The sequence below is a fragment of the Mangifera indica genome, chromosome 5, assembly GCF_011075055.1.
Source record: "Mangifera indica cultivar Alphonso chromosome 5, CATAS_Mindica_2.1, whole genome shotgun sequence".
NCBI lineage: Eukaryota > Viridiplantae > Streptophyta > Magnoliopsida > Sapindales > Anacardiaceae > Mangifera > Mangifera indica.
Genome location: NC_058141.1, coordinates 13,287,609 through 13,313,507, shown reverse-complemented (window position 1 = coordinate 13,313,507; position 25,899 = coordinate 13,287,609). Strand labels below are relative to the sequence as shown.

General features: G+C 34.6%; 3 protein-coding genes and 1 long non-coding RNA gene across 6 annotated transcripts; 3 read left to right on the top strand and 1 right to left on the bottom strand.

Moving 5' to 3' along the window:
• The first annotated feature begins 12,131 nt into the window (after positions 1-12,131).
• On the top strand, positions 12,132-13,349 carry LOC123216672 (thioredoxin-like protein Clot). The gene is made up of 2 exons (XM_044637177.1): positions 12,132-12,358; positions 12,940-13,349. Exons 1-2 carry the CDS (start codon positions 12,214-12,216, stop codon positions 13,191-13,193), a joined length of 399 nt encoding a protein of 132 aa, XP_044493112.1. The 5' UTR covers positions 12,132-12,213; the 3' UTR covers positions 13,194-13,349.
• Positions 13,350-13,486: 137 nt separating this feature from the next.
• Positions 13,487-15,894, bottom strand: LOC123216673. Of its 3 annotated transcripts, none has more exons than XR_006502269.1 (3): positions 15,756-15,894; positions 14,515-15,680; positions 13,487-14,420 (listed from the first exon to the last, which is right to left on the bottom strand). It is a non-coding gene; the product is annotated as an uncharacterized LOC123216673 (long non-coding RNA). The 3 variants fall into 3 exon arrangements; XR_006502268.1 differs by having other exon boundaries at positions 14,515-14,631; positions 14,704-15,884; XR_006502267.1 differs by having other exon boundaries at positions 14,515-15,884.
• A 175-nt stretch (positions 15,895-16,069) lies between these two features.
• On the top strand, positions 16,070-17,936 carry LOC123216671 (60S ribosomal protein L6). Its single transcript, XM_044637176.1, has 4 exons — positions 16,070-16,395; positions 16,478-16,584; positions 17,308-17,489; positions 17,574-17,936. The coding sequence occupies exons 1-4, from the start codon at positions 16,139-16,141 to the stop codon at positions 17,727-17,729; spliced, it is 702 nt and encodes a 233-aa protein (XP_044493111.1). The 5' UTR covers positions 16,070-16,138; the 3' UTR covers positions 17,730-17,936.
• Positions 17,937-20,579: 2,643 nt separating this feature from the next.
• On the top strand, positions 20,580-25,446 carry LOC123215632 (chaperone protein dnaJ GFA2, mitochondrial-like). The gene is made up of 18 exons (XM_044635819.1): positions 20,580-20,768; positions 20,850-20,943; positions 21,093-21,170; positions 21,280-21,365; positions 21,510-21,593; positions 21,670-21,708; positions 21,931-22,029; positions 22,220-22,273; positions 22,368-22,455; positions 22,548-22,612; positions 22,734-22,808; positions 23,545-23,617; positions 23,869-23,960; positions 24,071-24,142; positions 24,378-24,434; positions 24,529-24,577; positions 24,827-24,893; positions 25,012-25,446. Exons 1-18 carry the CDS (start codon positions 20,706-20,708, stop codon positions 25,106-25,108), a joined length of 1,332 nt encoding a protein of 443 aa, XP_044491754.1. The 5' UTR covers positions 20,580-20,705; the 3' UTR covers positions 25,109-25,446.
• Positions 25,447-25,899: the final 453 nt, after the last annotated feature.

Genomic DNA, 25,899 nt, shown 5'->3' with positions numbered 1-25,899 from the left:
TATATTATTATTTGTGTATAAAGTTATACACATAATTTTATTAAATAATTAATTAGGTCAGCACCAATTTAAGCTCATGTTACAAAATATTCTACTAAAAATTTATCACAACACTGCCATCCTTAATTCAAAGGCCGAAAGACTTATTTTTACTCGAGGTTTAGCTTATTGATAAAGTTGTATTCGTAAACTTTGAAAAATTTAAATACTCATCTATAAATTGTTACATTTTAAAAACATGGTAATTATGACGATATAAATGTCATTTAATCAATATTATTAAAAAATAATAAATAGTATGTTTTGTATCACTATTGTAAAGTCTAGATGGCCCAAGCGTCTCTTTGGGATAATTCAAAAAAGCGTCCCATCTTCTTGGAGATGTTAAATGTTGCTTGGAGCAGTTGTATGCCCCTTCCTCTGAGCATCGAGTCCTTATGCGCTTTGACATTAACTTTGATACCTCTTCTAAAGGCAGGAATTTAAATATTCTCATTGGACGAGTTGCCCATACTGAGTTTCTGGAGCCTGACATTTTTGCAAAGTTCATAATGTGGTCTTTCCCAGAACATTTTCGATTGTTACTTCTGCATTAGTGCCTCCTGTCATTTTTCTCTCTATTTGGTCTTCTGAGTGGGAGTCCTGTTTCTGATGGAATTTCAGGTATATTGAACCAGGCCGAGTAAGAAAAACTGCAGAATCTGAATGACTGAAGTCCTGATTTTTGCATGGCTTCTCGGCAGACCCCATCTCTTAGTATGGGTCCAAGATGGATTTTTGGAGCTGGTCTGCCACATGGATGACACTGAAATGTTGCACACTGTAAATTATTCGCCTGGAATTTTGGTTCGTGATTGAAGAAAGATTTTATTTCTTTACCCAATGGAAATTTTCAGTGATCCTGCAGGCCTTTTAATTGTGTGGTCTTACCTGTTATATTTCAAGCCTTTAGATTTCAAGGGCAGATCTGATGTTGGCGTTTAGGACAAAAAAATCATTGTATTGTTGACATGAATGTAAGCATAAACGGTTAATTATATGATTATGTGCACATTAATGTTTATAGTTTGCATAATTAAATTTTACAATATAATTTGGAGTTCATGTCAAATTAGAGTTTTGATCCATTCACTTTGATTCAATGCCATTTAGATGCGTTTCACAAGACATGAACAAACATGCTTATGCATATAAATACATGAAGTTTGTGTCAAATAGGCTTGTTGAGTTGGGTGATAAGAGATGACTAAGGAGGGCTGGGCTAGGTAGCCAGCTCATGTTACAAATTAGGCTGAACCCAAGATGCAAAACCATGTGTGAGAGATGAATGTTTTTCCCAAAGGTTCTTGGAGATTCAACGAGATAAACATGAATCAACAACATAATGCTACAAAAATTACAAATAGAAAATATAAAATAATGAAATTATTTTTGTTCGAGCCACAGAAAAAAAAAATTCAGATGACATAAGTAACTGATCAACCTACGAAATGTTCATCTCTCTCACTCAAAGTTTCTATTTCTGAGCTTGATGCACTACAAGCGTGACATCTGTGTAGAAGAAGGGAAGTAATGTACAACCAATGGAGCTCCAGAAGACGATGATTTTGATTTGCTTTTAAAATTTTCCTTGGAAGAAACTTTCATCCCCAGATCACCATTGTTATCCGAAACTCGTGCTGACTCCGAAGAAGGCATGAAACAGCTTAAAAACACAGACAACACTGCCATTTTTTATTTCACTTTTAGTGGAGGGGATTAGAATTAGAAGCAACTCAAGCAGTTTAATTTGGTTATGGATAAAGTTTCAGGTAACACGTTGAGCAAATTTATAAGCAGATGGTTGGTAACACTGAAGTTTCTGCGAATGGCAAGAAAAGAGCCTCGTGGTGGGGCCGTGGCTGCTTCGAATGGGTTATAATTTTTTGCATTTAGACCACACATGATGCTGGAACATCGACGAGTTTATCAGAACTTTTGACCATAAGATGAGTTTAATAGACTACCTGATAACAACAAATATATTTCCAAATCAAACTTCAGAAACGTGTCGTTTAATTAGTAATGAAATTTTCCACTTCCCAACGAGGAAAATGCAGTAAATTTTCAGTTTGCATGTCCCACCAATTGAGGGAAAAAAAAAAACGTATGGCTTTGTTTGGGTTATAATCAGACGCGAAACCGCAACTTTCTTGTTTGAAAATAAGAAACTACGAGGGGCGCTCCAAGAGTTTCTGGTTCTCTTTGGCGCGGAGCTGGTACAAACGAGAGCTTCCATTTGGCAAACCTTGACAGTGATTTAGACATTAAGCTGCGAAAGAATAGATTCCTTTGGGAACTTCTGTTTAATCTACTTGGATTTTAGCTTCTCAGTAACAAGTGCTTGCATCCATATATCCAACAAACATGAATACAAACTAACTGCCTACAAAAACTTTAAATAATTTGTCATAGCCCAAATTGCAGAGACTGCATCAATTTTGCCATCCCTTATACTCCGATAGGACTTAACTTTATTGAGAGGCTGAAAATTTATGATTACTTTAACCGGGAACCCAACGGATGAGATGACCCCACTTGTAGAATATCTTTCATCTTGGTTGTTAGTCTTCCAAGCCTTAATTATCACGTTTAATTCGAAAGCGAGGTAGCTAGACCAAGTCAAATGAAACATTTTGAACGCAGCTACTCTGCTTCGCACACACACACACAAAAAAAGTTTCAAGCCTTAATTATTACCTTTAATTCAAAAGCGACGTAGCTAGACCAAGTTAAATGAAACATTTTGCATGCGGCTACTCTGCTTTGACCTTGCGATTCATTCATGAATTGATTAGTTTCTATGTCAATTAATTGCAGATCGCTCATAACCTTGTAATTTCTCCTGTTGCAAATGCAAGTTTCCATGTGATAAAGTTGGTAAAGGTGTTGTTTTATTAATTGAAGGACTGTAAGTAGTTATATCGTTTCTTCTGTGTATAAATTTTGTTTGAGCAACAACAGAACACTTGTATTCTCTTTTAGTACAAAGGAACTGATTAAAAATATTATAATAATAATAACAATAACAAGCACAGTGCAAAAGTGGGAGAAATTACAGAACGACTATGTTTACAGGAGCCAGTGGGACTACGTATATATCAGGCTTCAGCGTGGAAGAATATTAGTACTTGTGGTAGATTTCTCCTTCGATTTTGGCTTAATTTATCACTTCTCTGTGAGCAAATGCGCTACTATACTAGCTCGCATGATTTGGCTTCTTCTATCCCACAAATTTATCTGCCTCAAAAGTTGGGTTGATATTCTGCATAATTACAAGCGAGACATGTAAGAATTAACAGGGAAGTAAGAAACTACAATAGGAGCTCCAGATGATTTTTTCGATGGTTTGCTTTTGGGCTTAGAAGCTTTCACAGCATCATTATCAGCTACTCGAGATGACGAGGATGGAATGAAACAATTGAAGACAACAGAAAACAAAGCCATGATACTTAATTAGTGTCTTCAACTAAAAATAAAACGAGCTTTATCTAACTTATGGAAGAGACTGGGCTGCTTGTAAGTGAGAAGATAGCAAATATAAAATTGATTCATGAGAAGGCTAGGAATCAGATGGTGGTTATTTGTAGTGTGAAGAGAAACGGGATTGGATGGATGAACTTGCCGAGCAAGCCAAGAATTTTAAGCTGACTTATGAAAAGGACAGTAGATTAATAAAAATCCAGGTATCTTCCGCAACACGTAATTGTGGGGCTGCTATGACCAGGCCCCATGTGGCGCCTTTGTCTGGCGGTCATCTCCGTACCCCTCACGGCTCCACTTAACAGAGTTTTATGCCATATTACCATGCCCTTCTTTGCCTACTCATCCATAAAATTGAATTATTAAGCTTTTTTACACTGTTCTGTTTTTGTAAAAGCATGCATGTTGGAGTTTGTAAATGGTTAATTCTTTGATGAATCAATTAGATAAAATTATTATAAATGTTTTATAACAATAATAGCTATATAAGCAAAGCAGGATGTGAAAGTAAGGAAATAATTTAAACACAGCAATAATCTTTACATATTATTAAAAAGAGTGAATTTTTGAATTGAAGCAATCATAAAGGGATAATAATTTTTCCTTGAAAGAGGGTTTGGACGATGAATTATTGATAGGGATTGCAAAATGTGCGTTCAACACACATTACTAAATGTGAGAGATAGGGATTGCACATTACAACTGAATATGTGAAAGACTACAGCCAAATCTATTATCTAAAATAATTTGTAACATCAATATTGTCGTCAAAATTTGACTTCATCATAGATCTTCGCCTTTAATTTCTTTTTTGTTCATGCTACGGTACATGGATGAGTTAAGGGGGAAGTAAGAAAAAACAACGGGAGCTCCGGATGACTTCTTTGATGAAAGCCTGCTTTTCGACTTCTCTGTGTTGGAATTTGAGGTTTCACAGCATTGTTATCTGAGACTCGTGACGGGAAGGATAGCACGAAACAACTGAAGAAACCCATTATTATTTAGGCGCAATAAAAAAAAAGAATTCTTGAAAATAACTGAAAAGGAGTTCTTCTTGTGGGTTGCTTTGCTGGAATTATAAGTAGAAATGCAGGCAATACATAGTCTTTATTACATTCCCAGGATGGAAATTAATCTGATACAAATCAAGTCTACAAGACTGTCTTTTCTTTTATGTAACAAATAATAGAACGTCATGTCGCCAATCTCGAAGGAGTCTCGTATGCATAATTGAAGAAGCCCTTAATTTCCACTGCTCCATAAATTTGGTTTCCTCACCCAGTGCCAGCTGATACCAACCGCTTCATAAGCTTCTGGTTGAGCTCCATAACACATTCATGATAGCATGGAAATTCATCAGCTGTCTCGTCTATATAGAGTATTAAAAGTAAGATAACAATTACGTTGAATTACAAGCGAGACAGGATAGAATTAACAGGGAAGTAAGGAACTACAAGTGGAGCTCCAGAAGATTTTGATTTGCTTTTCGGCTTATCCGAAGAATTAACTTTGACAACATCATCAGAGACTTTTGAGGTATAGGATGATGGCACGAAGCAATTCAAGATGACAGAAAACATACCCATCATGTAAAGCTGCTATATAACAAGTACTCTTGATCTAATTATGGTGGACTCTTTTAGGTTAATGGGAATGGTAAGATGAAAGAACGTTTAATAATACGAGTAAGAGGAATCAATTTATACAGCCCTTAAGTGAGAAGTGAAAATCAAAAGAACTTGAGGAGCAAGGAAGACCAACATTAGACAGATGTATCTGAAATGGGACATTTCAGATGGTGCCTTAAGTTACGTTGAGGCTGCTGCTTTAATCGGTTTGAAGACTTTCTCGGAAGAATCTGACCAAGAAAATTAGTCATCTTTAAATTGTTGAGGCAAAGGTTTTCATCTACCAATGAGTGCGTTGTCTTCCCAAAGTATAACTTTTGACCACAGCACTCCGTATGGAAGACCCTAAAGCAATTAGTAAGCCTAATACTTTACGGTCAATTACTTGTAAAACACGTTATTCAATTTCTAATTTCTCCTATCAGTTAGCACAAAATTAATGTATGTCTCATGTGATCATTAAATTGGTCTTGGATAATGCTTTAAGGTTAATTATATGTTCGTTTAGATTAAATTTGGTCAAGTAATTAGCGCATCATGAATATGTAAATAAGTAGAGATCAGAGGATTTATAAATGGGTTTAATGGCAATGCAAGAAAGACTTAGTAGAATGTGTCAAATTAATTTTATCCTTACAGAACATACTACTGGGGGATATTGTGGCTAATTAAATTGACTTTAAAATTAATTAATGAAAGGGCTAAAGTTTATTGTTGTCATACACATATATAAACGTGTCATATTCTATATAATTTTAAAATGTAATAAGGTGACTAATACAGCTCCATGCTCGTATTTGGTGTAGCCCATTGGAACAACAAGACTCGGGGCACAATTTGAATCCTGAGTCGTTTCTCAATGGACTTTTAACAAATTGGTTTGTTATATTATATAATCTTTTTATTTTTTAAATTTTTTGCTAACCATTGTATCATCATTAGTCTTGATGATTTGAACTCTTGAAAAGGTATATCATAGATAAAGTTTCTATGGGCTGAAATATACTGAACGACAATACTAGCGAAAATGACTTAATGTCACGTTTAGATTTACCATATTTTCTTGACAGAGACGTGTAAGTTGGCATAATAGTAACTTCACACGTTTGGAGATGCATGTCCAATGTGTGAAAGATGAGTATTTTTCTTCTTGGAGAGAGATAAATGAATCAACAGCATAATGCTACAAAGATTACATACAGAAAATATAAAATTATGCTATTATTTTCATTCCAGGCACCAAAAAAAAGAAAATCAAATTGCATAAATAAAATAACTGATCAACCTATGAAAAGTTCCTCTTTGAATCAAAATTTTGTATTTTTGAGCTTGATGCACTACAAGCGAGACAACTGTGTAGCAGAAGGGAAGTAAGGTACAACCAATGGAGCTCCAGAAGCTGATGATTTTGATTTGCTTTTTAAATTATCCTTGGAAGAAACTTTCATCCCCAGATCACCATTATTATCCGAAACTCGTGCTGACTCCGAGGAAGGCATGAAACAGCTTAAAAACACAGAAAACACGGCCATTTTTTTTTTTTTTCACTTTTAGCAGAGGGGATTAGAATTAGAAGCAAGCAAATTTTGTTTGGTTATGAATGAAGTTTCAGGTACACGCTGAGCAACCTCAAAGGCAGATGGTAACTCATAATTTCTGCGAATGGCCAGAAATTCAAGGCCCTCGTGGTGGGGCCGTGGCTGCTTTGACTTGGTTTTCATTTAATTCTTTGCATTTAGACCATACGAGCTTTTCAGAACTTTTGACCACAGACTACCTGACAACAACAACGTGTTTCAAAATCAAAACTTGAGAAACGTGTCGTTGAAATTGTGTTGAAAATTTCCTCTTCCCAACGAGGAGAGTGCCAAGCATTTTGCGTTTGCATGTCCCACCAATTGAGGAAACAGAAAAATGAAAGCATATGGATTTGTTTGGTCATAATTAGATGGCCAAAGGACTATTTCCCATTCAAGGTAGGTTGCATCCTCAAGTTTTTCTCTTTAATTTTGATAATATTAAATATTCATATATAAATAATTAAAATTAATTATAATAAAAATAAAATCATTATTTTCTCTATAATATTAAAAATTAACTAAAATATAATCTCTTTTTACCCTCGTAAAGTTTAAAAACTAAAGTTTAAAAACTAAAGTTTTCTCTAATCTAAGTTTTAAAAAATGACAGTTTCACCCTAGAGTTTCATTTTGAAATCTTCGATGTCATCTCCAGCTCTATTGTCGACGGCTTCTCCCTCCCGAAGCATCTTCTCCCTCTGGTGGTCTCTCTCCTCCTATTTAGATACCCGATCGATGTCGGAGAAGCGGTGGAAGACGAAAAGTTTCATCTAGGAAGACAAAAAGCTTCATCTGGGAAGACAAAAAGCTTCGTCTGGGAAGACACTGGGAAGACAAAGACGAAGAACTTTGTCTTCCCCAACAAAGCTCTTTGTCTTTCATCACTTCTCTGACGTCGATTGAGCTTTCAAATGGGAGGAGAGAGACCGACGGAGGGAGAGGATGCTTCGGGAGAGAGAGGCTGTCAGCAATGGAGTCGGAGATGACGTCAGAAATTTCAAAACGAAACCCTAAGGTGAAATTGTCATTTTTTAAAACTTAGGCTAGAGAAAACTTTTAGTTTTTAAACTTTAAGGGGGCAAAAAGAGATAAAATTTTAAGGGGTTAGTTTTCCATTAATTTTAACTGCTTATGGGTGGGTATTTGATATTATCAAAGTTAAAAAGGGGAAACTTGAGAATGCAGTATACCTTGGTGGGAAATAGTCCTTTGGCCTAATTAGATTTGAAACAATTGGTGCAATTACTGGTCGAGACTCGGGAGCTTCCAATTGGCTACCCTTGACAGTGATTTAGACATTAAGCTGCGAAGGAATAGATTATAATTGGAACTTTTGTTTCATCTTCATGGATTTTAGCTTCTCAGTAACAAGTGTTTGCATCAAATGACCATGAAAAACTCTGAATAATTTGTCATAACCCAAATTGCAGAGACTGCATCAAATGTGCCATCCCTTGTACTCGGATAGGATTTGACTTTATTGAGAGACTAAAAATTTGTGATTACTTTAACCGGGAAACCCAACAGATGAGATGACCCCACATGTAGAATATCTTTCATCTTGGTTGCTAGTTTTTCATTTTTTGAAAGTGCCAGACAGCAAGGTAGTTAGGCCAAGCTCCATGAACATTTTGCACGCGCCTACTCTGCTTTGACCTAGTGACTAATGAATTGGTTAGTTTCTATGTCAATTAATTGCAGATCACTCATAATTTATTAATTTTTACAACAGTTTCCATGTGATAATTTGGTAGAGGTGTCATTTTATTAATTAATTAAATAATGAATTCTGCATATAAATTTTGTCTGGATACCAACAGAACACTGTTTTCTTTTTTTTAGCACAAAGGAACTGATGAAAAATATTATAATAATAACAATATTACGAACAGTACAAATGTGAGAGAAATTACAGAACGATTATGTTTACAGAAGCCTGGAAGAATGATGGTAGATTCCTTCTTAAAGTTTGGCGTAATTTATCACTTTTTCTGTGAACAAATGCAGTACTATGCTAGCTCACATGATTTGGCTTCCTCTGTCCCACAAATTTATCTGCCTCAAAAGTTGGGTAGATATTCTGCATATGTTTACAATCACAAGCGAGACATGTAGGAATTAACAGGGAAGTAAGAAACAACAATGGGAGCGCCAGATGATTTTTTCGATGATTTGCTTTTGGACTTAGAAGCTTTCACGACATCATTATCAGCTACTCGAGATGATGAAGATGGGATGAAACAACTGAAGATAACTGAAAACAAAGCCATTATACTTAATTACTCTCTTCAACTGAAATAAAAACAGAGCTTGATCTAACTTATAGAAGAGACTTGGTGGCTTATGAGTAAATAGATGTATGGGAAATATAAGACTGGCTGATGAGAGTGCTAGGAATGAGCTGGTAGTTATTTATAGTGTGAAGAGAGATGGAATTGGATGGATGTAATTGCCGAGCGAGCCAAGAATTGTTAGCAGACTTTAAAAAAGGGTAGATTAATTAATATCCAGGTATCTTCCACAGCACGTAACTATGGGGCTGCAATGGCCAGGCCCCATGTGGCGCCTTTGTCTGACGGTCATCTCCGGAACCCGAGGACACTAACGTGTCTCCTTGCCTTCACGGCTCAAGTTAATAGAGTTTTATGCCATATCATTACCATGTGTTTCTTCATCTGGCCATCCATAAAAATTCACAAATCTCACATAGTTAACTCCTAGAATTGAAATATTAAGCTTCTTATACACTGTTCTTTCAAAAGCATGCATGTTGGAGTCTGTAAATGGTTAATTCTTTGCTGAATCAATTACATAAAATTATTGTAAATGTTTTATAATTATATCTGAATTCTAACTCTGCCTTAAAAGAGGGATTGGGGCCTTTGGGCAACAAGAAGTTCAATACACATTACAAAATGTGAGAGATAGGGAATACACAGTACAGCAGAATTTGTGAATGACTATAGGCAAAAAGATCAATATTGCCGTCAAAAATTGACTTCACCAATCATAATGATCATCAGGGCGTATACATTGTAGATATTCGCCTTTAATTCCTATCCTAAATTTGCTCATGCTACTACTATAAGCAAGACATGAATGAGTTAAGAGGGGGAGCTCCAGATGACTTCTTATTCTTTGATGGAGGCTTGCTTTTCGACTTCTCTGTGTTGGAATTTGAAGTTTTCACAGCACTGTTATCTGAGACTCGAGGCGAGGAGGATGGCACGAAACAACAGAAGAAACTCATTATCATATAGGCGCAAAACAATTCTTGAATTTAACATTGAAAGAGTTTTAATATCATATTAAAATATACATTATATTTATAAACATGAAGATTAAAACTTGACGAGCAAGGGAGACCTACGTAAGATGCATGTATCTAAAGTGGGACGTTTCTATGACGGTACCCTATATTACGTTGTGGCTGCTGCTTTATTCCACAAAGCCAACAGCTGGGCGTCGCATTTTACGCCACCGACGTTATGAATGATTGGTTAAAAGACTTTCTCGGAAGAATCTGACCAAGAAAATTACTCATCTCTAAATTGTTGAAACGAGGTTTTCGTCCACCGCCGAGTCCTTTGTCTTCTCAAAGTATAAATTATTTTGCATTTTGATTTGCCGGCTTTGCTTTTGATCACATCACTCCATACGGCAATTAGTAAGGCTAATATTTTACGGTCAATTACTTGTAAAACACTTGATTGAATTTCTTTCTTCTCTTATCAGTTAGCACAAAATTAATGCATGTCTCATGCTATCATCAAAGTGGTCTTGCATAATAATTTAAGGCTAATTATATGTTCGTTTAGATTAAATTTGGTCAAGTAATTAACTATCATGATTCATGAATATGATGTTAGAAAAATATATGAAAAATCCTTATTAAATATTTTATAATGTATAAATAGAGATTGAAGGGTTTATAAATGGGTTTAATGAAATGAATTAAATTGTCATTTTATTTAATTTTATATTTTTAACATTTTTAATTTTTAATTTTTTTTGTCTTATTCAACTTATCCAAAAACTTTATGTAAAGGTATCTTATGTAACCGATATGATAACACGATTCGATAAATTCGTAATTGTAAATCTCGTGTTTTTTGAAGGACTAGTCCGACCCTAATTTGTATGGGTTGAATAATCTAGTTTCCTCTATAATTGTCACACAAGCTTACCAAGTACATGTGACAAGAAAGGGAAAAGGACTATCTCCCACCCATGTTTTAGGTCTATCTCAAACTCATACCCACGAGAGATGAAAATCTAGTTTTCTCACCCATGACCAAACTGTCGTCCAATTTCTCAGTTAGGAGCAGGGGTAAAATCGATATTTTACTGTTTAAAACCTTAAAACTTTAAAACTTCACCATTTCCCCCCTCCAAGTTTTAAAAACTGACAACTAAACTCATCCTCAAAGTTTAAAAAGTTTAGATTTCACTCTTAGGGTTTGCTTCCTTCTCCTGCCACCATCGACGGCCGACGCATTCCACCGATCTCGCATCTCCGACTACAAAAGACAACAAAAGACGACCCTTCATCGCCCAAATCTGGATGACAAAGCGTCGTCCAGATCTGGAAGAGCAGAAGAAGGACGACGAAGTGTCGTCCTTCGTCATCTGAGTGGAGCGACGAAGAAATCTCCGTCTCTTCGTCGCACCGTGCGATGAGGAGATGAAGATCTCTTCGTCGTACCACCGTCGTCGCACCAGGAAAATGAGGAGGTCGATGATAACGTCGAAAAATGAAATTGAAGAATGGGGGTGAAACTGCTATTTTTGAAAGTTATAGGGGACGGCTACGTTTTGAAAAATATGAAAACCCTAGGTTTGGGGGTGAAAATGTTAGTTTTCAAAGTTTAAAAACTTTGGTTAAAGATGAAATATTAGTTTCTAAAACCTAAAGGGGGTGAAAAGTAATAACTTTTTAACTTTTTAATATAAACAGTAAAATATCGATTTCTAAAACCTAAAGGTATAAATAATTACTATGTTTGATAAAATTTGATAGGTATAAATAATTATTGTGTTTGGTTAAAGGTAATAAAAGATTACTAGTAAATTATTTTACTTAAATGCCCTTGAATATAATTATTTTTAAATATTTTTTATATTATTTGTCATATTAATTAAAAATAAATTTATTTTTATCTCAAAAAATTAATAAATAATAATATAATTATAATAAACTAAAGATTCCCTTAGTAATCTTTAAATACCTAAGGTGAAGGTGGTAATTAGATTACCACTTATATTACCTGTTACGTCAGCATTGATAATAGAATATTACTGTAATCTTTTATTACTGACAAACCAAACAAAAGAATAAAAAATAAATTATCAAGGTAATCATAAAATCTTTCAACCAATCGCACCCTAAAATATCACCATTAAAAAGCATCGCTGAAACAATTCAACCAAAGAGCTCAGTTATCTTGTCTTCTCCCAAAAATTGCCCTTTGGAAAGCTGAAAAATGCCGCTCAAGTTGTCGAATGCAACCGTTTCAAGCTTTGATAAGGTATTCGAGAAGTTCAGATCAGAAGCACCCAACCACAAAGCTAATCTCATTCTCTTCTTGGCTGACAAAGACCCTTCAACTTCTCTCAGCTGGTGCCCGGGTATTTTCAGTTTATTTTTAGGGTTTTCCTTTTACTTAATGATCTGAAAGTTTTGTTTTGTTTTTAATATTTTCATTTATATATTTATTTTGTTTTAGAATTTGCGATCGCCTGTAGGAGTTTAAAGTCTTTGTAGGTATTGAGATATTGAATTATAAAGTTCTGTTTAGTGATGAACCAGTAGTTTCAGAAAAGGGCGTCACATAGATACAGGGACATGAAGTAATAACATATCTAATTGAATGTGGAACGATTTCATTGGAGCAATTCGTTAATTAGCTGCTGAGGCACCAACGTAGAGGAATCTATTGCGGTCGTCGAATTTTCTGGCTTTAAGATTTGGATAAAATTAATCAAAAGGAAGTGTTCATCACTGTTTGTTTTCATTTGCTTGTGTGGAGATAGTCTAAAATTGTTTAGTTGAGACTATTTTCTTCCTTCTAAGTTTTGTGTCTTTGGTGTTTAGAGCACTCAGATTCCTGACAATTCATTCATCATAGGGGAAAAATAGTTTTTATGAGAATTGGACTGAACCACCATAGGAGGAATAAACTTACACTTTCTTTTTCCATCTGTCTTAGACTGTGTGAGAGCTGAACCGGTGATATACAAAACCCTGGAAGCATCACCAGATGATATAGCACTTCTGCAAGCTTATGTTGGAGACAGACCAACATGGAGGAATCCCCAGCACCCATGGAGGGTCGACTCAAGGTTCAAGCTCACTGGAGTTCCAACACTCATCCGCTGGGAGAATGACACAATTAAAGGTCGCCTTGAGGATCATGAAGCCCATATCGAGAACAAAATCAATGCCCTTGTTTCCACCAATTAAATTCCTGTATTTTCACATGCAAGATGGGTGAGAATGCTATAAATTTTAATTCCATCTTAAACATTTTACTGGCTTGTAATGGTGCACTTAAATAGCTAATGAATAAAGCATCTACGCCTCTCGCATGTTAGATAACTTGAGGCTTTTCTTGCTGCACATCAATAACTTCATGGCTCTTCAAAACACAAAAATTACAATGGGTTTCTGAGACTGGGGTAATAGGAGAATGCTGTTTTAGATATTGAACGGCCCTGCATAATGCTAAGATAAAGTAATTTAGCAGGCCACTTCAATAAAGTAATTCCAGAGATTATCAAATGCATATGGCACTGTAACAAGATATAGTAAATGAATCTTGAAGGCTCAGGCAAGCAGATCATGTATGCGACACACACTTCAGACATTGTCTCTTATAATAACACACAAATATTTTCTTCATGAGGCAACAAGTCTGACAGACATGCCTTGCGTGTTTAAGAAGTCCGAACCCATGCTTCTAACTCCGATAGCATAATGAATTAATCAGTTGGAAGAGAAGGATGAACACACAAAAACTTGCTTCTGCTTTTGCGGAATTATCTTGTAAGCAAGTGGTCCAACAGAATGCAAAATATAAACACACAAAAACAAACTTTGCTTTTGCAGAATTTATCAACTCAGGAATATTTGATAGTCCAGTGTACTTGAGTCCTATCCGCTCCTCTAAAACTGTTCTAGGTTTTTCAAGCTCAGATCCACAATTTCTAGTGGAAGCAGCAACTGGTGTGGTTAGCATTGGAAACCTGATAGTTGTTCCGGCCTGAGGCACCACTCAGATCCTAAAGTTTTAATCGAGGGAGAAGCAAAGCCATCTTTTCTAGGAGAAGCCATAAATTCAGGTAAAAAGTATCATTGCCAATATTGCTTCCCCCATATCTAAATCTTTCAATTTCTATATCATTTTCAGGCACTGAACTACAAAACTGTGCACACTAGGCTCTTAGATTGCTTTTGCAGAGTGATGAGGAGATTCTATAGTTTCAGTTGCGCGCAAAGGAGATTGCACAACCCCAGGATCCATGATAGCTTCAGCCAGAGGGGCAGGAGAATCAGTAACCAGAGGCTCTGTTTCAGATGAAAGAGAATCTGTAGCCAAGGGTTATACAACATCTTCCTCAATGGCAACCAAATCGGGCTTGGCAGAGATATAGTCCTTTTCGAAGATATTGCAGATATCTTCAGACAATCCTGCATATAGGCAGACAAAAATATTTTATAAACCAAGTTTCTTAACAGGGAAAACAAGCAGAAATAGGAATTGCAAATGGAAAGACTAACTCACCAGTTGCTCCTTTCTTACATGGTTGTTCAACTTCCAAACATCAAAATCAGAGCCAGGCATCTTTCTCTTCTTCCTTAATAAATCACTGGAATCTTCAAGTGCTTTCTTCATAAACCTCTACAAATTATTATATGATTAGCAATACAAAGTGAAGCAAAAGATCAATATGAACCATATGATCAATCATACTTATTAGAAAACACTATGGACTTATCAAGAAGCTTTCTCTTCTGTGCCCTTGGTTTTTCCTGCTGTACAGGAGTTGATCGGATAGCCAATGGAGGAGTTGAATGCCCCGAAACAGCAAATTAAAAGAAAATAATAAGGCATATTTCATTTAAAAGTAAAGCAAGATGAGTCTGGTCACCCATACACTCCAAGCATATATCAAATGATGAGAAACATACAGCTACGAAGGGAAATAGGTGTATCAAAAAATCTCAGGTGCTTCTTGTGAAACAGCAGAAGCTGGTGGTTTTGAACGTTGCTGAAACTGTAAGGAGAGTCCTCCAGACTCTAATACATCCTCCAAATTTGGAGTATGAACTTCCTTCTCATTCAAATTCTTGTCTAGAGATCCTAAAAGGCTCAGTCGTATCATGCCGGTGATCTGAAAACAATGGAGGAACGTTTCCAGGGCTAGAAATCATTGGCAGCATCATGCATAACTTCAAACTCCAGAACGCTATGAGGAGAAATCTGATCAGTCTGCCTTGGATTAAGATCTTCTATCTGATTGCTTGGACCAGGTTCTCGAAAATCAACTGCTCTATCAAGAACATCTGCCTGATTAGTTGGACCAAGTTCTCGAAAAACCACTGTACTGTCAAGAACATCTGTCTGATTACTAGCACTTAGTGTTGCTAGTCCACTGCCTCACTAAGTGGTTCTCTCTGGTTACCTATACCAGCAATTTGATCTTCCGCAGTCTCACTAAATACTTCTGTTTGATTACTTGGACCAGGTTGAAAACCCGCAACAGCATCCATTGGGAGTTACAGGAAGAACGCTGTAATAACAACATTAAAGTTGTTTCTCAACTAATACCATGAACACTTCAATATCACTCTCAACAGACCATTAAAATACACTGGATACATACTTCTCCATTTGTCTAAATCCTGAATTCCGAACCCTTCCAGCCGCATGGAATCAATCATAACATCCTACATCAATAACAGAACCCCAACTCCATTAACCCAAAATTCAAAAAAGAAAACAGAAGATCAAACAGCATTTACCTCATTAAAAGATATGGCAACCTAAATATCTCTCCCGACAGGAATTTGATCTAAACGTTAACAAAATATGCACGGCAAAAATTCGCTGTCTCAAAGGTTATACGAGGAGTAAGAAAGAAACAAGCACAATGTTGCAAATAACTGCATCAATATTAAAAGGCTGACTGTCACTTTAGGATTTAATTTAATTCAAGCGGTGGATTATTGGGCTTTCTCGAGGCCCATTTAGAGAGCCAGCCCACAAAGCCCAAGTTCTAATTGGGTTTCTACTTTTCTAGGGTTTTCATTTTAAGCATATAAATATCTGGACTACTTAAGATTTGCTCCACCATTTCGGCATAATCACCTACTCAACTAGGCAGACAAGTGAGTCGAACCCATCAATGGCGCCGAAGCAGAGGAAGCCGAAGGTAAGCCGTAACCCGGATCTCATCCGAGGGATTGGAAAATTCTCTCGTTCCAAGATGTACCACAAGAGGGGTCTCTGGGCCATCAAAGCCAAAAACGGCGGCGTTTTCCCCCGCCATGACCCCAAACCCAAAGCTGCCTCTCCAGCTGAGAAGCCTCCCAAGTTTTACCCCGCCGATGACGTCAAGAAACCACTCATTAATAAGCGCAAACCAAAACCCACCAAGCTTAGGTACAATTGTTGATTCATTTTGTATTTTTAAAGTAGCTAAAGACTTTGTTTTTTATGGATTTGTTTGGTTTGTTTTTGTTAGAGCGAGTATTATTCCCGGTACAGTGTTGATTATACTTGCTGGAAGGTTCAAAGGCAAGAGAGTTGTGTTCTTGAAGCAGCTTCCCTCTGGGTTGCTTTTGGTTACAGGTGAGTTTTGTCTTGTTTTGGTGTGCTTTATCTTGTCAATTTTTATTGGTCATATAATTTGTAATGGAAATTATTTTGTCTAGTGGAAGTGCATTTTAGTATCGTCTATATGGTTTTCATGAAGATTATTTTTAACCTTACTTCTTTAGATAATCCTTTAGTCCTCATTGTAACCAATCTGTACTGTGTGAGGCTAGTTGAGCCCTGCCCAGAGAATCCGGTGAGTACTTTTAGACAATTTATTTAACTGTAAATTAGGTTTCGTTGGCGGGGAAATTTAACTTTGATATCGGGAAAAGAAGAAGAGTTAACCTGCTCCAGTATTGAAAATCTTGCGGGCTTCTGTCTGAGTTCTCATCTATGCTTTTTTTTTCTGTTGCATACTCTGCTACTTGAATCAGTGAGTTGTCCAAATTCAGTATGTATTGCCTGTAGAAAAGTTTGTTGATTTTGCAGGCTTTATTGCTTTGTTGAATCCTTGATACTAATTACGGAGTATTGGAACTTTTGTCATTGTTTGAAGGGCTTATTAATAGTTTTTGGGTTGGAACTGTTTTGAACTGTTTGTAGTGGTGAAAATTGTTAATGATGAGCTCCTTTCTATACAATTTTATGACAGTATATATATTTTTTGCCAGTGTCATAATTTAGAGAAAAATTAATTATAATTGGTCTATGTTGTGTTTATTTGTTGATTTTGACTTTTTCCCGTCTACCGTATAGGACCATTTAAGATAAATGGGGTGCCTCTAAGACGTGTGAATCAAGCGTATGTGATTGGAACTTCTACTAAGGTTGACATCTCTGGAGTGAATGTAGACAAGTTTGATGACAAATACTTTGCCAAGGAGGCTGAAAAGAAGAAAAAGAAGGGAGAGAATGAGTTCTTTGAGGCAGAGAAAGAGGTTGGTTTTCTAACATGTAATGTTTATACAACATATTTGGTTATTTTTTAACCTTTCTTTTTGGGTCAAATATAATATTTGTAGGAGAAGAAGGTTCTTCCACAGGAGAAAAAGGATGACCAGAAGTTGGTTGATACAGCATTGATCAAATCCATCGAGAGTGTTCCAGACTTGAAGTCTTATCTGGCCGCAAGGTTTTCCCTCAAGGCTGGCATGAAACCTCATGAACTTGTGTTTTAGAGAGACATATTGGAGAGTTTTAGGATTCTTTGGCATTTTCTTCTTGTTATGCTTTTTTTGGACTCGATTTTGGCTGTGTACTCTCTAAGTTTCATTGGTTTCAAAAATCTAAATTTTGCCATTGTGTTAGGCATTGCATTGTGCAAGGAATTGTTTTCTCTTTTTCATGAACAAATGATATATATTATATGACGAGTTCTTATCACACATTATCTAAGTTAACTTAGATGGGTTGATTCGAGTCGTTTTCTTATCACAATCATTCGAATGTGGTAGTATTTGCATTTGGACGTCTTCAAAACATGGTGCGAATTTGATGGATTGTTCTGCTGCATTAAATTTTATTGACTAACCCAAGTCTTCTCGCCCATCTTCAACATATAGCTGCTGTTGATCAGCTGTACCTGCTATTACTCTGTGAGGTTTATGCTAGGAAAATAATCAATTGCCTCAATTCTGTGAGGAGTACGAATCAACGAAATCCTTTTCTTTGGTGGGCAGCAATGCCAATATGATAAATCAAGTCAGAAACTAGGAGTAAAAGCCTAAAACTCAAGGGCTAAAAAACATTGAGCCAATTAAATCTTAGGATTAGTGATTGATTTTATGATCACTGAATTAATAAAAGTTTTATTTTGATATATCATCGAGAGACTTGAATTTAAACTCTTCACTTTAAAAGTTCACTTTTTTATTATTTAAACTATCTTTTTGGAGGTATTTAGACATATTCTTCATTTCATTGTAAAGTTATCATCTGTTTACAAATCTCAGGTTATCATCTGTTTACAAACCTCATTAAGTATCCATAATGGAGGAGTACCAAATTTTGTCTTTAAAATTAACCGCAATAATAATAAATGAAGGTTTAATTGTGGTGCATTTAGTTCGACTATCATATTTCTTTAGGGAGTTTAGCCTTCTCATTGAAGTGGAGAGTTAGAAAGAAGCAAGCTCCTGATTTATTAATGAAACACCAAATCATGAGTCCTCTTTTTAGGCTTGACTGCCTCATTGACTAAAGCTAAAAGGCTTTGTTGATTTTACTGTCACCTGTATAGAGCTTCTTTTGACTATAAAATAAAAAAACTGTTTTTTTTTTTTTTTTACCCTTTTAATCATGCATAATAAAGTAAATGACTAGAATACCCACATTTTTAATACAGCTATTTTGTATTTCAAAATTAATAAATTAAAAGCAATATTATGTATACTTACTTTAAATACATAAATATGTTATCTCATAATTGAGTGTTATTTTATTTTTAATTCAAAACTCTTCAATCATATGATTATACATATATATATAAAAAATAGATACATATAATTTTATTGATGTGTTAAATATAATGGGTATTTTCATCCTAATTTCATATTTTTCTGGGTTTTCTTGCCGCTGGCCCAAACTTTAGGGACCAACAGGAAGTTGGCTGATGGGAAGCACTGAAAAAGATTGGGTCTGAAAATGTCAGCTCAATCAATATTGGCCCAAATAAGTTTCAAAACTGAAACACAAAAATAAAAATAAAAAGAGAAGAGAACTGGAACACAAGTTAGGGGGTCCACTCTGTCTCCAAAGAGATTGGGAAGGGTGGAGTTCTTGTTGATTGAAAAAAAAAAAAAAATTGCTTCTGGCCTGTACTTTAAGGAAACAATATTTTCATGGTTAAGTTTGAAAGATTTATTTTGTTCCCCATTAATTAAAACTTTTATAAAATTAGCGAAAGGATAAAAATGTCCCCAACTGAATATCAATTTACCCCAAAATTTTGATAAAATTTCTATCCATGTACACAACTTTCTAACACTTTTGTAACCCCGAACACACACAATTATTTGTTGAAATTTTTTTATCTTGATCAATAAAAATCTTCTCATATTTATGATTGATTTAAATGTTTTTACCCTAACCTACACCATTTCCAACATTTTCTTTCTAGGTCAATTAACTATGTCATATCTCTCCTTCAATACTCTTTTTAGTTTAATCACTTATGCTATTATCTCTTTAGTTTTTTAAATACCACTTTTTTTTTTCTTTTTTCTCCCATTTTACTTTAACAATCATTGTTCGCTACTTTTTTCAACCACACTATCATAGTGAAACTATCATCGCACATTAACTTTTTATCATAATTATTCATAAAAGCTCAAAAACATATATCAACTACTTCACTCATATCAAATGCACATCTAACTACAAATTAATCTTCCTTTAATATTTCATAAACTAAAAGGTAAAAAATTGGTCTTAATTTCATTTCTTAGTTTTTTTTATGGCTGAAATGCCTATAGAAGGACAAGTATAGAAAATAAAGGTTCCTACAACTATATCTAATCTATTCTCCTTGGATAGCTTGTAAGTAACCTCACAATAAGGTTATTCTAATGTACTCAAAGTCAAAAAAGAAAAGTGAAGGTTGGAATGATGAAGAAAATTTTCTAGCTTCATTGTCCATGGTTTACTTCAATTGTTTTGATATATTAAAGGATGTGTTTTTCTTATCTTTCATAGGAGGACCAAAGAAAAGTTGAAAATTTTAAAGTTTAAATTTAATCGAGTTAATCTTATAACATTAAAAAGTTCATTTTAAACTAATTAAAAAGATATAAAAAAATAATAAAAATTATGTGGTTAACTTGAAAATATAATTTATTTATATTATTATGGGTGCAATTGATATTAACCATATTATATTTGGCAGAAAGTGACAAAATACCATTTATGTATTAAGGTCACCGTCTGGCTTTGATGAATGGTTGTAAAAATAGACTTTCCAAACTTGAAGGTTAAACAATTCTTTTATTAAATTTTGGGGAAATATTTTTGGCCTCGAAAAAAATTAAAATTAACAATAAATTACTAGAACCTTCTCTTTCTCTCCGCTGTAAGCTAGGGTTTTTCTAGGGTTTATTCTGAAGAACACCAAAATCTGTAACACGCACGTGGAAAACAGGTTCCAGAAACTCTCACAGATGGTTCGAACTAGATTTTTTCACTCTTTCTCTCGGAGGCTTTTTGAAGATTCTCGAAATTCAGTATGAGCCCTTCTCTCCCTTTCAGTTTTAGAAAATTTGAATTAGTTTTTATGTGAAAGTTTACGTTTTGATTTGTTTTAGGATTTGAAGACCGTAATTGGAGGACTTCACAGGAGCTTCAATACTGGTGCTTGTAACCCAGTTTGGATTACTGGAAATTCCGCTTTTAAAAACGGTATCTTTCAAATTGTTCATTCTTTTCTTTTCTTTTTTTCTAAAATGGAAGTTGGAGTATTGTATCGTTCTATTTGCTTATGTGTTTTTGGGTGAATTTGCGTCGTTAAAATAGTAATCTTTCTTTTTTTCTGAATGTGCATATTGCAGTTAATAATCATAGACACTGCTTGCTGTTTGGTCTTCTGAATAGCAATTTGGGTTCAACGAGGTCAATCCATGGCACTGGTAAGTAGTAGCATCTATTATGTTTTGTTTAACTTCTGTTTTTCTATTCTATTTAATTGAATTGTTAGAAACAAATTTCTGATTTTTTACTGGTTTTCTGCTTGTTTAGCTTCCATGTCTGCAAGAGATTATTATGATATACTTGGTGTGAAGAAGAATGCGACTGCATCTGAAATAAAGAAAGCTTACTATGGGGTATGTTTTTCCTTGCATCAGCAATGTGTACCTGTTTTTATTTCCAGGCTAAGGGGTTGACTTGCAAAGGATGTTTGGGTCTTGTTTTACAGTATTTTTTACTTCTTGTGTTTCATGAACTTATTTACTGTTTATTATCTGCAGCTAGCAAAGAAACTCCATCCGGATACAAACAAAGATGACCCTGAAGCTGAAAAGAAGTTTCAAGAAGTTTCAAAAGCATACGAGGTGAGTTTGCTTAACCCTAATATATTTTGCATTTACACAATTGACGCACTGAAACCTTTATTTTGTTTTGTTCTAGGTTTTGAAAGATGATGAGAAGCGTGGCATCTATGATCAGGTAGCTCATCTATTAATTTTTGTTTTACCTTCTGTTAAGTCACAAATTATTGTTTACAACATTTTGGCTAAAATAATTTTGTCTAAGTCCAATTTAGAAGTAGCCTTTGTTTCACAGCTGATTTTTCATTTAATTTATATTCATTATGCTAGATATTGTATGCTTTTCCATCTTTCTGTACTCAAAGAGCTTATTAGCATTGCTTCTGTGTGGATCATATAGGTTGGCCATGAGGCATTTGTGAACCAAGAAACCAATGGTGGTCCAGGGTATGATGGTGGTTTTGGAAATCCATTCCAGGACATCTTCAATATGGAGAATGTAATGACTTCTTCTGAATCTTTTTTTTTTTGTCTTTATCGTGTCAAATTATTTCCTTTGCTCTTTCTACTTAGAAACCTCATAGTTTTGTGCATATTTTATTTGGAGCTAACATTGAATGATTCATTTGTTCAACTGAAGTTGAATATGATTTTCATGCTCATGGTGTTTATTTGTCTATAACGGCCAGATCTTTAACATGAAAGATTTTTTCAGAAACAGAATGAGCGGCCAAGATGTCAAGGTGAAGTCTATAATTTTTCTTTCTTATCAATTTTCTGTTATTTGGCTTTGTTTGCTTTTAAAAGTTGAATCATTGACATGTCATCAATGAATAGGCTGCAGTAGAACTATCGTTCATGGAAGCTGTACAAGGGTGTTCCAAAACTGTCACATTTCAAACAGAGTTGCCTTGTGAAGCTTGTGGTATGCGTATTATCTATTAGATCCTAATTTAGATTAGAAAGAAAAGTTCCCAAATTTAGTTTTGTTTTCTAATATTGTTTTGGCATTTTTAGGTGGTGAAGGTATCCCTCCTGGAGTTAAACCTGAAAAATGTAGGCGGTGTAAGGGCTCAGGCATGGTGAGTTTTATTAGAGTTTCAGGGACAACATATGTGCCTGACCTCAAATTTTATAATATTTATATTTGATTAAAACTATTAAGGCAGGTATAACAATTTCGTGCTGCTTGTTACATTGCAGGAGTTTATACAGAATGGTTTTATTAGCATTAATCAAACTTGTCGACAATGTGGTGGAAGGGGTCAAGTTGTGACAGTATGTCATCCCTACTGCCTGATCTCATGTTCAGTAAATTTTTTGTTAAAACTTACCAGGATATAATCGACTATGGTCATCCTCTACTTGACTTTTATATTGAACCGCCTGTTTTTTCTTTGCATGATTGCATAAATTATTTGACTGTTCTTTTTATTTTTGTACATGAGGAGCAATGGTTATCTTGTGAATTATTACCCACTTGCTCATCTCATAAATGTGAGTTTGAGGTGACATTTATCATTTTAGGTCAGTTTTTTGTTACATGTCTTAATCTGAGATGGGCGAATGGTGTTGGATTTACAGGAAATCCATACTCACTTGTGTGGGCCAAAAAAAAAAAAAATTCCACTGGGCTAAGCCATTAATAAATATAAAAGTGTGGTATATATTCCTGATTTGGAAAATTATTGGTTTTAATGCTAAGTATCTATTTTGAAAGATTTGATTAATCATATATTTAATATACGTCACTTTATACTGGTTAATTAATTGAAGCTTGTGGCTTCACTGTGGATATTGTGCTGGAGACTGCTTTATGGATTAAATTTTTTAAGAATTTATAGATATTTCTAAAAGTGATAATTAAATTATGATGAAGTGTTGCTGTGTGAAAAACTAATGTTTCACTTTAAATGAGTCAAATACTATATTGATCGACATCTATTGGTGTAAGTGTTTTCTTTATGCCCTTTATCTGCATCTTTTGAAATTCTATTATTGTATTTGGTATCAGAGCTTGTGCAAAGCATGCAAAGGAGCTAGAGTCGTGAAAGGACCAAAGACAGTGAAATTGGATATTATGCCAGGTACTGTTTAAATCTGGAAGCTTTTGATGGTTGCTTTGCTAGATTCTAGAAGTTCATCTTTTTATTTAAATATGTTTAAATTCTGGGTCCATCTCTTGACATGCTTGCTAAAACTTGTTTGTATTCGCAAGATTGTCTGACATGCACCCAAGGTTTTTCCATTGTGAGTTTTTATGCCATAATCTGAGTGTACCATGTATCCTGTTCTTTTTTAACTTTGCTTATGTGAGTTTACTTGAATGTATCTGCAGGAGTTGACAACAATGAAACTTTAAAGGTCTTCAGAAGTGGTGGAGCAGATCCTGATGGAAATCAACCTGGGGATCTATATGTTACCATCAAGGTTAATCTCATAGCCTCTTATTTTATGTATTATGTCATACAGTTAAAGTGGGTTTATTTTGTTACTCCTTAAATTGCATAACATTTGTTTCATTCTTTTTAAACCTGCAGGTCAGGGAAGACCCTGTTTTCCGCAGAGAAGGTGCTAACATTCATGTAGATGCTGTTTTGAGTGTCACTCAGGTAAAATGTTTTATTGTGTTTTTTTTTTCTTTGGCTTTATAAGGAATAAGATGCTAATCTATGGAGATCTTGGGAGTGTGTGATATTTAGCTCTTCATGAAATTCTGTCTTCCTTCTTTTGTTGAAGCTTTTGGATTTCCTTTTAGAACTAAAAAGAATGTGCTTTTCACTTTTTAGTTATGCATAATATAATAATATTAATATTGATTGAATTCTATTGGATTGTAATTTTCAGGCAATTTTGGGAGGTACTATCCAGGTTCCAACTCTGACTGGAGATGTTGTACTTAAGGTTTGTTGAAATCTTATGTATGATATGATCAGTTTCTGTAGATACTGTTTTATTCCATCAGCTGTAGTGATAAATAAAATATTTTTATCTGTAGGTCCGCCCTGGCACCCAGCCTGGTCAGAAGGTGGTTCTGAAGAACAAAGGTGTCAATACTACTGAATGCTATTTGTTATTATATATTTCTTAACATATTTTCTCATGCATTATTGTTATCTTTTTTGGTTTAGATAAAAGTATCTCGAGGTTGTGGGTTCACATTCGCTTTAGTTTCCCGTTAAAGATCACTTCTGATAATATGTGAAATATTTACATGTTCTGCCTCAGGATGTTATAGTATTTGCAATATGCCTATTATCTTACTAAATTATTACATAATTTTTTTTTCCTTTCAGGGATTAAAACAAGAAACTCTTTTACATTTGGCGATCAATTTGTGCACTACAATGTCAGCATTCCAACGTAAGTATATGTTCAGAAGCAGTATTTTAGACCTTGAGAGTATCTATACTCCATCCAAATTTGGTTAGACATGATATTTGCATGTGTCAGTGTCTTACTCTGACAGCTTTCCGTGTAGGAATCTGACCCAGAGACAGCGTGAATTGATTGAAGAGTTTGCCAAAGAAGGGCGAGGTGAATATGATAAGCATGCTGCTGCTGGAGCATCCAGATGAGAAACCAATTCTATCAGTTGAATTCTTTGGTATCATTTACTCCTTTTTTTTATTTTTTTTATTGGGAACAAAAAAGGATATGGAGAACAGCAAAGTAGCCAGTAATCCACCTGCCTTAAAAAGTTTTGTGAGAGAAATTTTGGGCTGGATTTGACATATTTTTTATTATTTGTAACGTATGCATTATTCCCAGAAATCACTGATAATAATTATTTTTTAGTCCAACAGCTGATGAACTTGCACCCAGTGGGCTTTTGTACATAATTTTATCATAATTGTATTACTTAAAACAACCTGAGGCCCAATTTGATGATGTAGCCTTAAGTTGTATTTGATCATTACCTGGTGTTGCTCGATATGAGAACTATGGTTTTAAAAATTGGATTTAACCAATTAATTTGATCGATTGAATCATTAACTAATCCAATTGGATTACATATAAAATTAAATAAAATTGTGTTTGATTAGATTAATATAAAAAGATATTTTTAAAAAAAAATTATTATAAAAACTTGACTAAAAATTTATATATCATATTTAAATATATGTATTATTATACAAATTAATCTTATTATAATATTAAATAAGTTAAATTATATATTTAATAATAATTTTTTAAATATTATTTTTAAACAGGATCAACTGATCTGATTATTAATTGAATTATATAGCTTTTCCCATCAAATCGATCCAGTTTAAAAAAAAATTGATGAGAATTTTAGTGAGCTATCTTTTACTCTTTGTAAAGCTGTCAAACAAATTTTTTTGTTGTGTTCCCAATAAACACGAAA

Excerpts from the sequence above, each read along its gene's own strand:
- LOC123216671 (XM_044637176.1), top strand. The coding sequence starts at position 16,139 with ATGGCGCCGAAGCAGAGGAAGCCGAAGGTAAGCCGTAACCCGGATCTC. Across the intron at positions 16,585-17,307 it reads TGGGTTGCTTTTGGTTACAG|GACCATTTAAGATAAATGGG; the intron begins GTGAGTTTTGTC and ends TCTACCGTATAG. Across the intron at positions 17,490-17,573 it reads TCTTTGAGGCAGAGAAAGAG|GAGAAGAAGGTTCTTCCACA; the intron begins GTTGGTTTTCTA and ends TAATATTTGTAG.
- LOC123215632 (XM_044635819.1), top strand. The coding sequence starts at position 20,706 with ATGGTTCGAACTAGATTTTTTCACTCTTTCTCTCGGAGGCTTTTTGAA. Across the intron at positions 22,613-22,733 it reads GGTGTAAGGGCTCAGGCATG|GAGTTTATACAGAATGGTTT; the intron begins GTGAGTTTTATT and ends GTTACATTGCAG. Across the intron at positions 23,618-23,868 it reads GAAATTGGATATTATGCCAG|GAGTTGACAACAATGAAACT; the intron begins GTACTGTTTAAA and ends ATGTATCTGCAG.
- LOC123216672 (XM_044637177.1), top strand. The coding sequence starts at position 12,214 with ATGCCGCTCAAGTTGTCGAATGCAACCGTTTCAAGCTTTGATAAGGTA. Across the intron at positions 12,359-12,939 it reads TTCTCTCAGCTGGTGCCCGG|ACTGTGTGAGAGCTGAACCG; the intron begins GTATTTTCAGTT and ends CATCTGTCTTAG.